General features: G+C 45.0%; 1 protein-coding gene across 5 annotated transcripts in view; it reads right to left on the reverse strand.

The window, feature by feature from the left end:
• The window catches only part of tsc2 (TSC complex subunit 2), a 106,138-nt gene that overhangs the window by 69,642 nt on the left and 22,883 nt on the right, over window positions 1-13,613 (reverse strand). For all 5 annotated transcript variants that reach the window (XM_084318883.1, XM_084318886.1, XM_084318885.1 and 2 more), the window contains exons 16-19: window positions 13,424-13,543; window positions 13,180-13,302; window positions 12,568-12,674; window positions 12,286-12,451 (exon numbers count right to left, since the gene is read on the reverse strand). In XM_084318883.1, coding sequence (XP_084175009.1) covers window positions 12,286-12,451; window positions 12,568-12,674; window positions 13,180-13,302; window positions 13,424-13,543 — 516 coding nt within the window. The remainder of the gene's footprint in view (window positions 1-12,285; window positions 12,452-12,567; window positions 12,675-13,179; window positions 13,303-13,423; window positions 13,544-13,613) is intronic.

Below are 13,613 nucleotides of genomic sequence, written 5' to 3' on the forward strand. Positions count from 1 at the left end.
TGCAGTCAATTGAATGAATTCCATAGAAGTGTCAGTATTAGACTTCCGGTTTGACCGCGGAAGAACATGGCTGCCTAACTCGCGAGTTCCCCGACAGCAAAATGATTTAGCCCCGGAAAACATTTATTAACAACACCAGGGTATATATTTAATAGGGATGAAAGAAGGGGCTATCACGAGACGTAGGGCGAACACGATTACAACTGAAAAGGACGACGGAATGGCAGAGAATGACGACGTAACGGGAGGAAAAGATGGCGACGATGACTGTGAACAAGAAGCCACGCTGTTGAACATATACAACGAGCTCAAAGACTTCAGAAAAGACAATGAGCGTCAGTTTCGGGAGATAAAGAATGATATGAACAAAATGAACGACAGGCTCTGTGAAACGGAGGGGAGAATCGGAGAAAATGAAAATGTGCTTGATGCGGCGACGGTTTTAATAAAAAAACTGATACAGAGGCAGGCCGACATGGAGGCTAAACTGCTCGACCAAGAGGGCAGAACGAGGAGAGAGAACCTGCGGGTGTATGGTATCCCGGAGGAGAAAGAGGGAAAGGACATGCATGGATTTCTAGACGGCTTGTTTAAGGACGCACTCGGACTGCCTCATGACATGGACCTTCGTATCGAACGAGCACACCGGGCACTGGCCCCAAGGCCTAACAACCCACAGCTGAAACCACGGTCAATCGTGGTTAAGTTTGGGAGTTACAAAATGAAGGAAGAGATAATACGCCGAACGTGGCAGAAGAAAAACGTCTCATGTGACAACGAACGCTTCTATGTCGACCATGACTTCCCCACTGAAATACTGAAGAAGCGAGGAGAATATGCCGAGGCCAAGAGAATAATGAAGGAAAAGAATCTCAAGTTCCAGACACCGTATCCAGCGAAGATGAGGGTATTCTACGAGGATGGCACCCGCCTGTACCAGAGCGCAGCGGAGGCGACGGCGGATATGGCAAAACGTGGATTCAAGATCACCGTGGTGAACCCGACTACCGACCCGGACCGAGAGGAGATACTGCGGCTGTCTACCTGGCAGACAGTGGGAAGAAAACGGGGACCGGGGGACGACATGCAGGCGACGGGGACTGAACGCCCCGCACAGCAGGGCAATGGTCATCACGGATACCGGGAGAAACTACAGGGATTCAGACGGGGACAGTCGGAGGCGGACAATTGAGATAAAGTTCATGAAGCGCATGGATACAGATAAGTCACGGGGGCATCGTCATAGAATAAATAACATCACAAAATGCCAATATGTATATAAAAGAAAAGACACAAAAAAGAAAAAGAAAGTGATTAAAAAAAAAAAAAAAAAAAAAAAGATGTGAAATGAGAATAGAGGGCATTGGATAGGAGAGTATGATAAAATTGTGGGAGGGGAAATATCCCGGATGGATACAGGAAAAGTATAACGAAATGAACCACAGGCCATTATGGCTATGTCATAGAAGTTACAATGTACCAATATATATCTGAGAGATATACAAATGTTAATTGTTGGAAACGTTACCGTTTTGTCAAGTTCAGTTGAATTGATCGCACTGTATATAGATTACAGTGTGAGCCATACGTTACATCAGGGTATACAAGATAGTAGGGGCACAGTTTTGGGCAACCTGCCTTGTGCCATATGCACTCCTCTGTTAGTCGAGGGGGACCAAGGTGCATGGGTGAGTATCGATCTCACCCTCGGTACGACTGTTCTATCTGGGGTCCTATCGAACGTAGCTTGGGTAAATGTGGGGGGGGGGAATGTATTTATGTTTTTATATGTTCTTTTTTATTTCATTGTATGCTATACTATTGTATATATATCTTCACAGTCTCAGGAACTAGATATGGAAATGTGGGAGATGGCGCCCCAGACATAGAGGTACTACGTCCTGGATTGCACAGGGTAGATGCACTACGAGGAATATGGGGCTGATTAAAATAATATCGTGGAATATAGACGGATGTCATCATCCCATTAAGAGAAAAAAGATATTGACGTTCTTGAAACAAAAAAAGACGGATATTGCACTAATTCAGGAATCGCACCTGGATGAGGAGGAGTCGGCCAAGCTTAAAAGGGATTGGGTGGGACAAATATACTATAGTACGTTCTCTTCTAGGAAGAGGGGGGTGGCAATATTGGTGAGAAAAAACATAGACCTAAAGGTGCACAATAGTTTCTCACATGATGAGGGAAGATGGGTTATACTGGATGCTGATTTAGAGGGACAGAGGACTACTTTAGCTAATATATATGCGCCCAACGGGTCGTCCTCAGACTTTTTCCATGAGGTATGTGAGGTGATCAGGAAAATAGGGAATAGCAACGTAATCATAGGGGGGGGACTTCAACCTGGTTGGAAACACCTTAATGGACAAATCGTATCAACCCAGGACCGCTGACAACGCAGGGAGACTGGCGGTTGGTGTTCTGATAGAGGAATTGGGTCTAGTGGATATTTGGAGGGTTATGAACCCACAAGAAAGAGACTACACGTTTTACTCTCACCCGCATTCCTCATACTCTAGAATAGATTATTTCCTGATCTCTAGCGCACTGGTAGAACAGGTAGCAGATACTGGGATAGGGAACATTGTAATATCTGACCATGCTCCGGTTGATTTAGTGATCACATCCATGGAGGAAGGGCAACGATCTCGGAGATGGCGATTCAATAACCTGATGTTAAATGATGAAGGATCGTGTGCTTACATTAGAACTATATTTAAGGAATTTTGGGAACTTAATGAAGGGTCAATAGATGATAGTGGCATAATGTGGGACACATGTAAAGCTTACATGAGAGGACGACTCATACAATACGGTGCGATACTAAAAAGGGCAGAGAAACAAAAAATGACAGCGTTAGATGAGGAAATTAAAATACTCTCGAAACAGCACAGTCAGAGACCAGACCCAGAAACGTGGAGAAACCTAAGCAAATCCAAATACGAATTGAACAACATATATCAAAAGAAGGCTGAATATGCGTTATTTAGGACCAACCAAAGATATTATGAACAAGGGGAGAGAGCGGGTAAAATACTAGCGAATCGGGTTAAACAAATGCAAAATCAAAATATTATATCCTCAATTCGTAATAAAGATGACAAGATTATTACAGACAAAAAGGAAATTAATAATGTTTTCAGGTGCTTCTACCAGGACTTGTATACCCCACAGAAGGCGGTGGATCAGCTAAAAATGGACGCGTTCTTCGACAAAATCAAATTACCGTCGTTATCGAAACAACAAGTAAAATCAATGGAGGGGGGGTCTCGATAGAAGAAATACACGCGGCAATCAACAGCCTTAAATTGGGTAAAGCACCAGGAGACGACGGGTTTACTCCCGATTTCTACAAACAATTCAGTGATATAATCGCTCCGAGATTATTAAAAGTATATGAGGATTCATTGTTAAAGGGGGGCTTGCCCACTAGCTTGAGATCGGCCACTATTACGTTACTACAGAAAAAGGGCAAAGACCCTCAATGCTGTGGAAGCTATAGACCTATATCCCTGAGCAATTTGGAAGAAAAAGTATTGGCAAAGATACTTGCGAATAGAATAGAAGATGTACTACCAACTTTGGTGCATTCAGATCAAGTGGGCTTTGTGAAGGGGAGAAACTCAGCTGATAATATCCGCAGACTCCTACACATAATGTGGAAGGTCAGGAATGATACAGAACCTACAGTGGCCTTCTCATTGGATGCCGAAAAGGCCTTTGATAAGGTGGAATTTGCATTCTTATTTCACACGCTAGAGCGCTTCGGGTTCGGACCATCGTTTACTGGGTGGGTAAAACTGTTATACACAAATCCGATGGCATCAGTATTGACCAACGGGATCGTATCCTCGCCCTTTAACCTAGGGCGGGGGACGAGGCAAGGTTCTCCGCTTTCTCCCCAAATGTTTGTGCTCTTCCTCGAACCACTTGCTATCGCACTAAGGACTAATCAGGACATCAAAGGGGTAATAGCGGGGCAGGTAGAACATAAATTATTTTTGTATGCGGACGATATCTTATTGGTATCCAGCAATCCCCGAACAGCAGCTGGGGTCATTGGAACTATTATCGAGTTCTTCTCCGAAATATCTGGGTACACAATCAACTGGAGCAAGTCAGAAGCAATGCCTCTCTCTAAGTGTTGTCCCCCTGATATCAGAAGGGGGTGGCAATACAGATGGATGCCGTCAGGGTTGATATACCTAGGAATAAAGCTGATCCCAGGTCTGAAAGAGTTGATGCAAGCCAATATTGCCCCTATAATCGAACACATTAGTGCTCTGACCCAGAATTGGGCCAAGATGAATATGTCCCTCCTGGGGAAGATAAACTTAGTAAAAATGATATTGGCTCCCAAATTAAATTATATCCTATATATGCTGCCGCTGACTCTCCCGACCCAGTTACTCAAACAGTATGACAAAGTCATTAATGTATATCTGTGGGGGGGCAAAAGGCCGCTATTTGGACGGGCCAAAATGTATGCAGCAAAGGAAAATGGCGGCTTATCCCTGCCTAAACTAGATTGGTATCACTATGCATTCTCGCTCTCCCAGCTCTCCAAACTGAATCACTCGTCTGAGGAGGCACCTGCTTGGGTCAGGATGGAGGAGGAAATGATATATCCCTCATCTCTGGAATCCTTCCTGACACAATCAGACAGACCTATACCTTTTAAAAACCCTTTAATGGCATTTATCAGGGAAACTTGGAATCAATCGCACAGAATGACTGGTGATAGCCCATATTTAACTACGAGAGCCTCTATATGGTATAATAAGAAACTAAAGATTGGTAAGAAATCAGTCATATGGGACGATTGGATTAAAAGGGGGATACATGTACTAGGTGATATAGCCGGGGAAGATGGGGTTTTGCCTTTTGAGGATATTAAAGAGGATTTTGATATAGATAATAAAAACTTTTATAAATTCCTACAGATTAGACATTGTATATCGTCATCAATAGGAGGACCAAAGTGTGGCCCGATTACTGCAATTCAAGAAATATTCTATAAAGGATGGCGTAGGAAAGGCGGTGCGTCAAGATTTTATGATGTTATAAGAGAATACAATGCACCCAAATTGGCGGGTCTGAGATTGAGCTGGGAGAACGATGTACGTGAGGATATTACTGAGGAAATGTGGGAGAAACTGGTGTCCAAATGGGGTAAATTCTCTAGGGAGGCGCAATCACAACTTATTTTTTACAAAGTGTTGAACAGAAGCTATTGGACGCCTAGTAAACTGGCCAGACTGAAATTAAGGGACAGTGACATCTGCTGGAGATGTGAGAAGGAGACAGGCACTTTACTGCACATGCTGTACGAATGTGAGAAGGTCCGGAAAATGTGGGATCAAATTGTGATATTCCTAAGTAAGGTTCTGAATGTGAAGATAAATAACGCCCCAATGGCATGTGTTTTGGGTATAGTACCGAAAGGGATTAAACTGCCTAAATACCGGGGAATGTGGTATAGAATGGCCATGATATCAGGATGTAGAATTGCATTACGACATTGGAAATCACCTGTTGATATTACTTTTAAAGAATGGATGGAACTAATGTTCCGGACAGCATCATATGAAAGGGTGACGTATAGAGTCGCAGGGAGAGAGGATATTTTCGCTGAGGTATGGGACAGTTTTCTACACCTGACTGAACGGTCTGGGGACAAATGATTAAGGTGGGATTACAATGTTATCAAGGATGAATATGAAAAAGGGGATCTGATCTGATGGTACTTGTGCTTTATAATGTATTGTATATGTATGTACATGTATTTTATGTCCGGATGGTGTATCTATGGAACGGTCACTGTCTCTATCACACTCACATGTGCGCAGGTATAGCCGCATACAAGTATCTAGGATACACATATTCATATGTGTACATAATAGGTTTACACACACTCATATACACAAGGATAAGTTATACACGTCAGGGGCACACATACATGCACATACTCACTTATAGGAAATAGGCATACACACACCTACATATACACATAGTTGAAGTATAGGCTTTCACTGACACATATGGGGGATACACATGTATATAGGAGACACACACATATGTAGCTGAGACGCACATATATATACACGTCTGAGATATACACTCACATAGGGGGCAGAGGCACACATGGATACGAGACACACACAAGAGATAGGAGTACAGGCACATACCAGGAAGATGCACACACACACATATGAGGCATGTACACATGCTTACGTGATACACGTACCCACATACATGTGTTGGAGACATGCGTGCATGCATGTTATCATGCACAACTGCATGTGTCTGGGGCGCTTTCTCTCACATGCAATATGGAGAAGGGTGGCATCCCGATAGAGGATGCAGCACATACCTGCTCGAAGGTAGTTCGGTCTACATGCAAAGTATATATATCAGGGATGTATACGCATAATGTATAGTATGTTTCTTTTTTCGTAAGTCTTTTTTTATTTTCCATGTCAGTTGTTAATGTATTTGTATGAGTCCTTTACATGTTTTGTATGTTCTTACAAAAAAGAAAAAGGCAAATCCTGGAAATTGCATATGATGATGTGGAAAGAGATGTTTTGAATATTGGAGAGATTTGTGAAAAAAATATCAATAAAAAAAAGAAAAATGTCAGTATTAAGTGTAGATTCCACCTTTTGTGCAGGTTCCACAGTTCCATCATCATAATATTGATTCATAGCATCCATCTGTGATCCAGGCTCATCATTGCTTAGAAGGACTTTAATCCTGGCATCTGCTGCTGCTATTTGTGCATCCAGCTCCACCTTTTCCATTTTTGATTTGATCATTGTTTCTTCCAGTTTTAAAGCATGTATGTCCTTTAAAGCAGCAGACCTGGCCTTCAGTGATGCCTTTTCAGCGGCTGCCATTTTAGCTGTAGAAGATACCTTAGAGGATGCCTTAGATGCTTTAGATGATTTTGAAGATTTTGATGTTTTGGAGGATCTGGCTGTTGATTTTACAGAAGAGATGCTGTCCTGTGGACCAACATTGGCTTGGTAATGTTGTTCAATGCTCCATGCTTGAACGTCCTTTAAAAAGTTTGTGAAATTCATCTTTTTGGGTTCATACCACTCAACTAGGTCTTTCTCCTTTCCTTCCTCTGATAGCAGCTGTTGCACCTGCTGGTGTACCTGGTAAAGTTCATCAACAGCTTGGTTAAACACGTCCACATTTATATTGACAGAATCCTCATTTCCACCATCTACAAGCAATGTTTTTGTTTCATTTAATCTCCTTGTGCATGCTGCAAGTTTGGCTTTGCGAGTTGCAATCAGAGTCTTTAGGAGAGCCTCTGCCTCCTCTGCAGTTTCAGGTGAGCTGGTAGACATTATTATAACTTTGACACTTGCCACTTTTTATTCACAAGTTGTTTATCCACAAGTTGCCATCATAGCCTTTGACGTCACTTTCATTAATAGCCTGTCCATTGGCTCCTTAATCCTCCGCTTGTGTTTTGCAATGTTTTGCATGATTCCATTCAAACACATAATTGTTCCTTAGCGTGGATATGCGCTTCCAACAATGGACTTCACCGTTGTGAACTGCGTTGCACTTGTATACACAGACGTTGCCTTAAATACATATTATGCGCCGTTACAGGTTTCCATTCAAACCCACAATTATGTGGTCCTTAGCGCGGAAATGCGCTTCCAGGTATGGATTTCACCGTTGTGAACTGCGTTTGCATAACAGCGTTTGGCTTCGCCATACGTGAATTAAAGCACAAGCGCATTCATTCATAAATCCATTATTTGGTTTTGTTTACTCACGACCGCCCTTCATGTGATAGCAGCTGATCGCGTCCTCCTGGGTCCACATCAAACAAGCAGCAAGCCTTCTCCACGACGAGCTTCCATTCAGTAGCTGGTCACGTCCTGGATCCACGTTTCCTCGTGTATCTTGAAGTCCAACTTGCTCGTCTTTGCTTACGTTTTTCGACTATGAAGTGGCTAATCCTTCACAAAATTCCATTTAGCCACTGGAGTTAGTTGCAGAGTTGGCCGACGCGCATTCATCATAAAGCACGCACAGAGAGGATGTAAGTAGATGTACATTTATTAAACATAAACTCCGGTTGACTTTTCTATACTAAATAAAATAATATCGAACAGGATCTTGACAAAGTAAACGATATAATTGGTCTAGCTTGATGCGGTCGAAAAACTATTGCACACCAAACGCCGCTGTCTAACTCAGCTGTCAAACATTTCATTCACTGATTTGAAGACACCAGAAAGGGGGGGGGGGGGTGCATCTATGAATGAATCTATGCCACGCCCCCACAGTCATCAACAGATAAGTGTCCAGGTAATTATCCATTTCAAGATTAATTTAAATCATACAAGTACAATTTCATATCAATTATTAATATAATCCATAAATCAAAATATATATTTTTGTTACATGTTTCCCATCAAACTCAAATTGGGTCAATATGGCTCCAACAGTGTGTGTGTGTGTGTTCATGTGTGCTTGTTTGTGGGGAGATCAGTGTTCAGTGTCCTGATGGCCTTGGGGAAGAAGCCGAGTCTGAGTCTCTCTGTTTTTGCTGCATTAATGTGGAGGCGCTTGCCTGACCGCAGCAGCTTGAACAGACTATTGTTCGGGTGGTGAGGGTCCTTCATTATCCTACAGGCTCTGGATCTGCACATCCTGGTGTACAAGTCCTGCAGGGGTGGTAGTGCGATACCCGTAGTACGCTCTGCTGAGCGCACTACTCGCTGTAGAGCCTTCCTGTCCTGGGCGCGTCTATTCTTATCCTAACGCATGTTTGCTTCCGCGTTCGCGTTTTGCGCTCCGATTGGCCACTGACGTTTCTGGTCGCGCCAATCGTGTGACGGCAAGTTATTTCGCCGGTTAAGCTTAGGCACTCTTTCGAAGTTGGTTAAGGTTAGAGTTTGTCTTAGAGCAGGGCGATAGAACGCCAGCCCTAATTCCAAACTCGAAAGAGTCGCCTAAGCTTAACCAGTGATAAACTAGGCGTTAGGTAGTTTGCTGCTGGTCGAGGCGGAAATGGGCGCTTCACGCGATTGGGCGCACATGTCACATGACCAGAAACGTCAGTGGCCAATCAGATTGCACCAGAAACGGCAGTGGCCAATCAGATTCGCAAAACGCGAACGCGGAAGCAAACATGCGTTAGGATAAGAATAGACGCGTCCTGGGCAGTGCAATTGCCAAACCAGGCAGTGATATTCCCAGTCAGGATGCTCTCCACAGCCCCAGAGTAGAAGGACTGGAGTATCTTCCCTGATACTTTGTACTTCCTCAATTGTCTCAGGTGGTAAAGGCGCTGCTTTGCCTTTTTTAGCACAGTGTCTGTGTGTGTAGACCATGTCAGGTCCTCTGTGATGTGGACTCCCAGGTACTTAAAAACTGCTCACACTGTCCACGATAGTCCCATTTATCCACAGTGGCGTGTGTGTCCCCTGCTGTATTCTCCTAAAATCCACAATCAGCTCCTTGGTGTTACCAATGTTCAGGAGTAGGCTGTTATCCCGGCACCAGAGTGCCAGGACATCAACCTCCTCCCGGTAGGCCTTCTCATGGTTGTTTGAGAGATCAGGCCCACCACCACGTGTTGTACAGTGTGTGTACAGTATATGAATACAGCAGGGGGGACCCGATGCTCAGGGTGATGGAGTTGGGGGTATGTCCACCCACCCTGACCGCCTGGGGCCTGTCGGTCAAAAGGTCCAGGATCCAGGCACTCAGGGCGGAGTTCAGAGCCAGATCAATCAGCTTGTCAGCCAGTCTGGTGGGGACTATAGTGTTGAAAGCAAATTGTAAACTAACAAATTGTAAAGCGCTTTGGATAAAAGCGCTATATAAAAAGCAGCCATTTACCATTTACCAAAGCTGAACTGTAGTCAATGAAGAGCAATCTCATATAACCCCCCTTCTGACTGTCAAGGTGAGAAAGGGTGTTGTGCAGCAGGGAGACCGCGTCCTCGGTGGACCCGTTTGTCCTGTATGCAAATTGTAATGGGTCCATGGTACTAGGGAGGGAGGCACAGATATAATCCTTGACCAACCTCTCAAAGCAATTCATGACCACAGAGGTGAGTGCCACCGGTCTGTAGTCATTTAGGCCTGCTGGGGAGGTGTTTTTTGGTACAGGGATTATAGTGGACACGTTGAAGCAGGCAGGGACCACGGACTTGGCCAGGGATAGGTTAAATATAGTGGTGAACACTGGGGATATCTGGTTGGCACAGGACCTAAGTATCCGCCCTGTTATGCCATCTGGGCCTGCACACACACACACACACCTCAGCACACCACACACACAACTCAGCACACCACACACATGTGTGTGTGGTGTGCTGAGGTCAGGGCTCGAGACTAACGATGTCCCGTCGTCCCGGGGACGATCAAATATTGATTTGGGACGAACAGAAATCATTGCCGGGACACAAACGGGACGAAGAGGATTTTTTTTTTTTCACAGGAAATGTCAATTAGCAGACTGTCAGTGCGCGCACATATTGCTGTCAAACGGTGCGTGTCTCGTGCTGACTTAGTTGACAGAGAGACGGCAACATTATCATGTGGGGTTCACTGAAGTCTAAACGTTGCGTGATTTGCCGAATCCAATGACTATCTCCGCCGTCCCAATGCAGCGATACGCTAATCCAGCATCAAGCTCCCGCCCACCATTCTGATCAGCAAACCACAGGTCGCGCTGCAGCAGCCCCAAATTTATCTCGACATCGAAAAAGAAAGAGGTTAAAAAATGCCAGGAACTGGCATAATCCCTTGGACATGAACTGACGGTAAATTTTTATTGATATATCATTGGGATCCCCCTCCGAAATTGGTCAACACGTCACCATGCATTTTGGCCGGAGCTTTAAAAAAAGCACGGTGGACACGGTGGACGCGCGGTGGACACCTTACGTCTGTGTTTATAATGAATTAATGGTAAAATGGATTATATTGAAACATAGTGCGAGCACTCACAACAACTATTCACACAATTTAAAACAGCCCATATTTATTATAGTTGACAGTCGCACGAGACCACTATACAAGAACCGCGAAAATATCAGAATGTTATAAAAATAAAAATAAACGCTATACTGGCATCCTCTCAGTGAAGAGAGCACCGCAAATATGCTGCGCTATTTGAAGTGGATAAACACAGCAGAAGAAGATGGAGAACAGACACACACTGACCAACAGGGAACTGCATCCAACAATACAACCCCTGACTCTAACGTAAGGACACATTTAAATAACAGAAGTGTAATGTTATCCGCAACGCCCCAACCCTGGACACCTTCAAAACTGCTCTAAAAACACACCTCTTGACCAAGGCTTTTCCCCATCAGTTAGTTTAGTTTAGATTAGATTAGGTCCATTATCCATTATCCCTAACCTTCCCTCATCCCCTTTTTCCCCCCTATTTCCCTAGCCCTATTTTTTGTCCTGATTGTGAAGCGACCTTGGGTTCTATGAAAGGCGCTATATAAATTTGATCTATTATTATTATTATTATTGGAACTGTATATTATCGACACGTTCTAGTTATAGCTGCTTATTATCTTTGTGCTTACAATAATCAAAAGGTACGGTACACAGTTGGTCTCACCCTCTGTGCCATTATCAGCACAAAATATGTCCCCATATGATCAAATTGACGTTGATATATTATATATATATAAAAAAAAAATTGGGATGGTTTACATTCACTTTGGGACGGTTAAAACTGTATTTCGGGACGGTTCTGGGACAGTGGTGAAAAAAGTTAGTCTGGAGCCCTGGCTGAGGTGTGTGTTGTGGTGTGTGAGTGTGAGTGTGTGTGTGTGTTGTGGTGTGTGTAGTGTGCTGAGGTGTGTGGTGTGCTGAAGTGTGTGTGTGTGTGAGTTGTGTGTGTGAAGTGAGTGTGAGGTGTGTGTGTGTGGTGTGCTGAGGTGTGTGTGTGTGAGGTGTGTGTGAAGTGTGTGTGAGGTATGTGTGTGCAGTGTGTGGTGTGTGGTGTGTGGGGTGTGTGTGTGTGGGTGTGTGTGTGTTGTGGTATGCGTGTAGTGTGCTGAGGTGTGTGTGTGTGTTGTGTGTGTGTGGTGTGCTGAAGTGTGTGTGGTGTGTGAGGTGTGTGTGTGTGTGAGGTGTGTAGTGAGTGTGAGGTGTGTGTGTGTTGTGTGCGTGTGTTGTGTGCGTGGTGTGTGAGGTGTGTGTATGTGAAGTGAGTGTGGTGTGTGAGGTGTGTATGTGGAGTGAGCGTGTACCATCTTGAGGCCCTGCAGCAGTACACTGAAGGCAGGTGCGTAGGGCAGGTAGGCAGTGCGGATGGAGGAGGAGGAGGAGGGAGGAGCAGGAGGAGGAGCAGGACTCCCAGCGGGAGGAGACGCTGCACCTGTTGCTTTCTTGTCACTGACGCGCTTCTCTGGCTCCCTGACACAATAACAGTAAACAACATTTTAGGAGAGATGCAAAATGGCTGCAGATGGGGACTGTGACATTTAGCCAAAAGGTACAGAGAAAGGAGTGGTGTGTGTGTGTGTCCTCACCCCATGTCACAGTAGCAGTAGGGGCTGAACCTAATCACTCCGTCTTTGTTGGGAACTCCCAGACGATGAAGAGAGTCTGCTCGCATCATCAGCAGGAAGTCAAACACCTGGAGGAGAGAGAGAGAGAGAGAGAGAGGGAGAGAGAAGAAAGGGGGGAGGGAGAGAGTGAGAGAGGGGGGAGGGAGAGATGGAGAGAGAGAGAGAGAGAGAGAGAGAGAGAGAAGAAAGGGGGGAGGGAGAGAGTGAGAGAGGAGGGAGAGAGAGAGGAAAGGGGGGAGGGGAGAGAGAGAGAAAAGAAAGTGGGGAGGGAGAGAGAGTGAGAGGGAGAGAAGAAAGGGGGGAGGGAGAGAGTGAGAGAGGAGGGAGAGGAAAGGGGGGAGGGAGAGAGTGAGAGAGGAGGAAGAGAGAGAGAGAGTGAGAAAAGAAAGTGGGGAGGGAGAGAGGAGAGAGAGAGAGAGAGAGAGAGATCACCTGGAGCTGTTTTTGGCTCTGGGACTTGGGTTTGCTATTGGTTTCAATCAGTTTCAGTTTAAAAAAAAATGCAGTGATGGCTGAATGTCAGTATGAACCCAGTGAGCGCTGCCCAGACATGAACCAACAGACAGACCCTACCTGAAGTCTGATGCCGGTGGCGACGGCAGAGGAGTACTTGCTCTTATAATGAAGCTGCAAGTGGCTGATCAGTAACTCGTACACTCGACTAGCATGGCTGGCTGGCAGGCTATATAGCTTGCTCTGTGGAGAGGGAGGAGAGGCAGAAGAGAAAGCACAGTTAAGACATTAATCTCTCTATATTACATTTAATTTTAGACTTAGCCAGAGGTGGGGGTGGGAGAGAGAGAGAATGAGTGTGTACCTGTAGAATCTCCAGCAGGCCCAGTATAGCGGTCCTGACGTCCTCCATGGGAGACTCTGCTGTGCAGTCTCTCTCAGACCCCTCCAGGGGCCCGGAGCACACCAGAGAACGGCTGGCCACCTGAACAGAGAACAGAGACACAAAGACTCTCATCAAAGAAGATGAAACAGGTATTATTTGCTTGCGCATT

Source organism: Notolepis coatsorum (genome assembly GCF_963971535.1).
Source record: "Notolepis coatsorum genome assembly, chromosome: 7".
NCBI lineage: Eukaryota > Metazoa > Chordata > Actinopteri > Aulopiformes > Paralepididae > Notolepis > Notolepis coatsorum.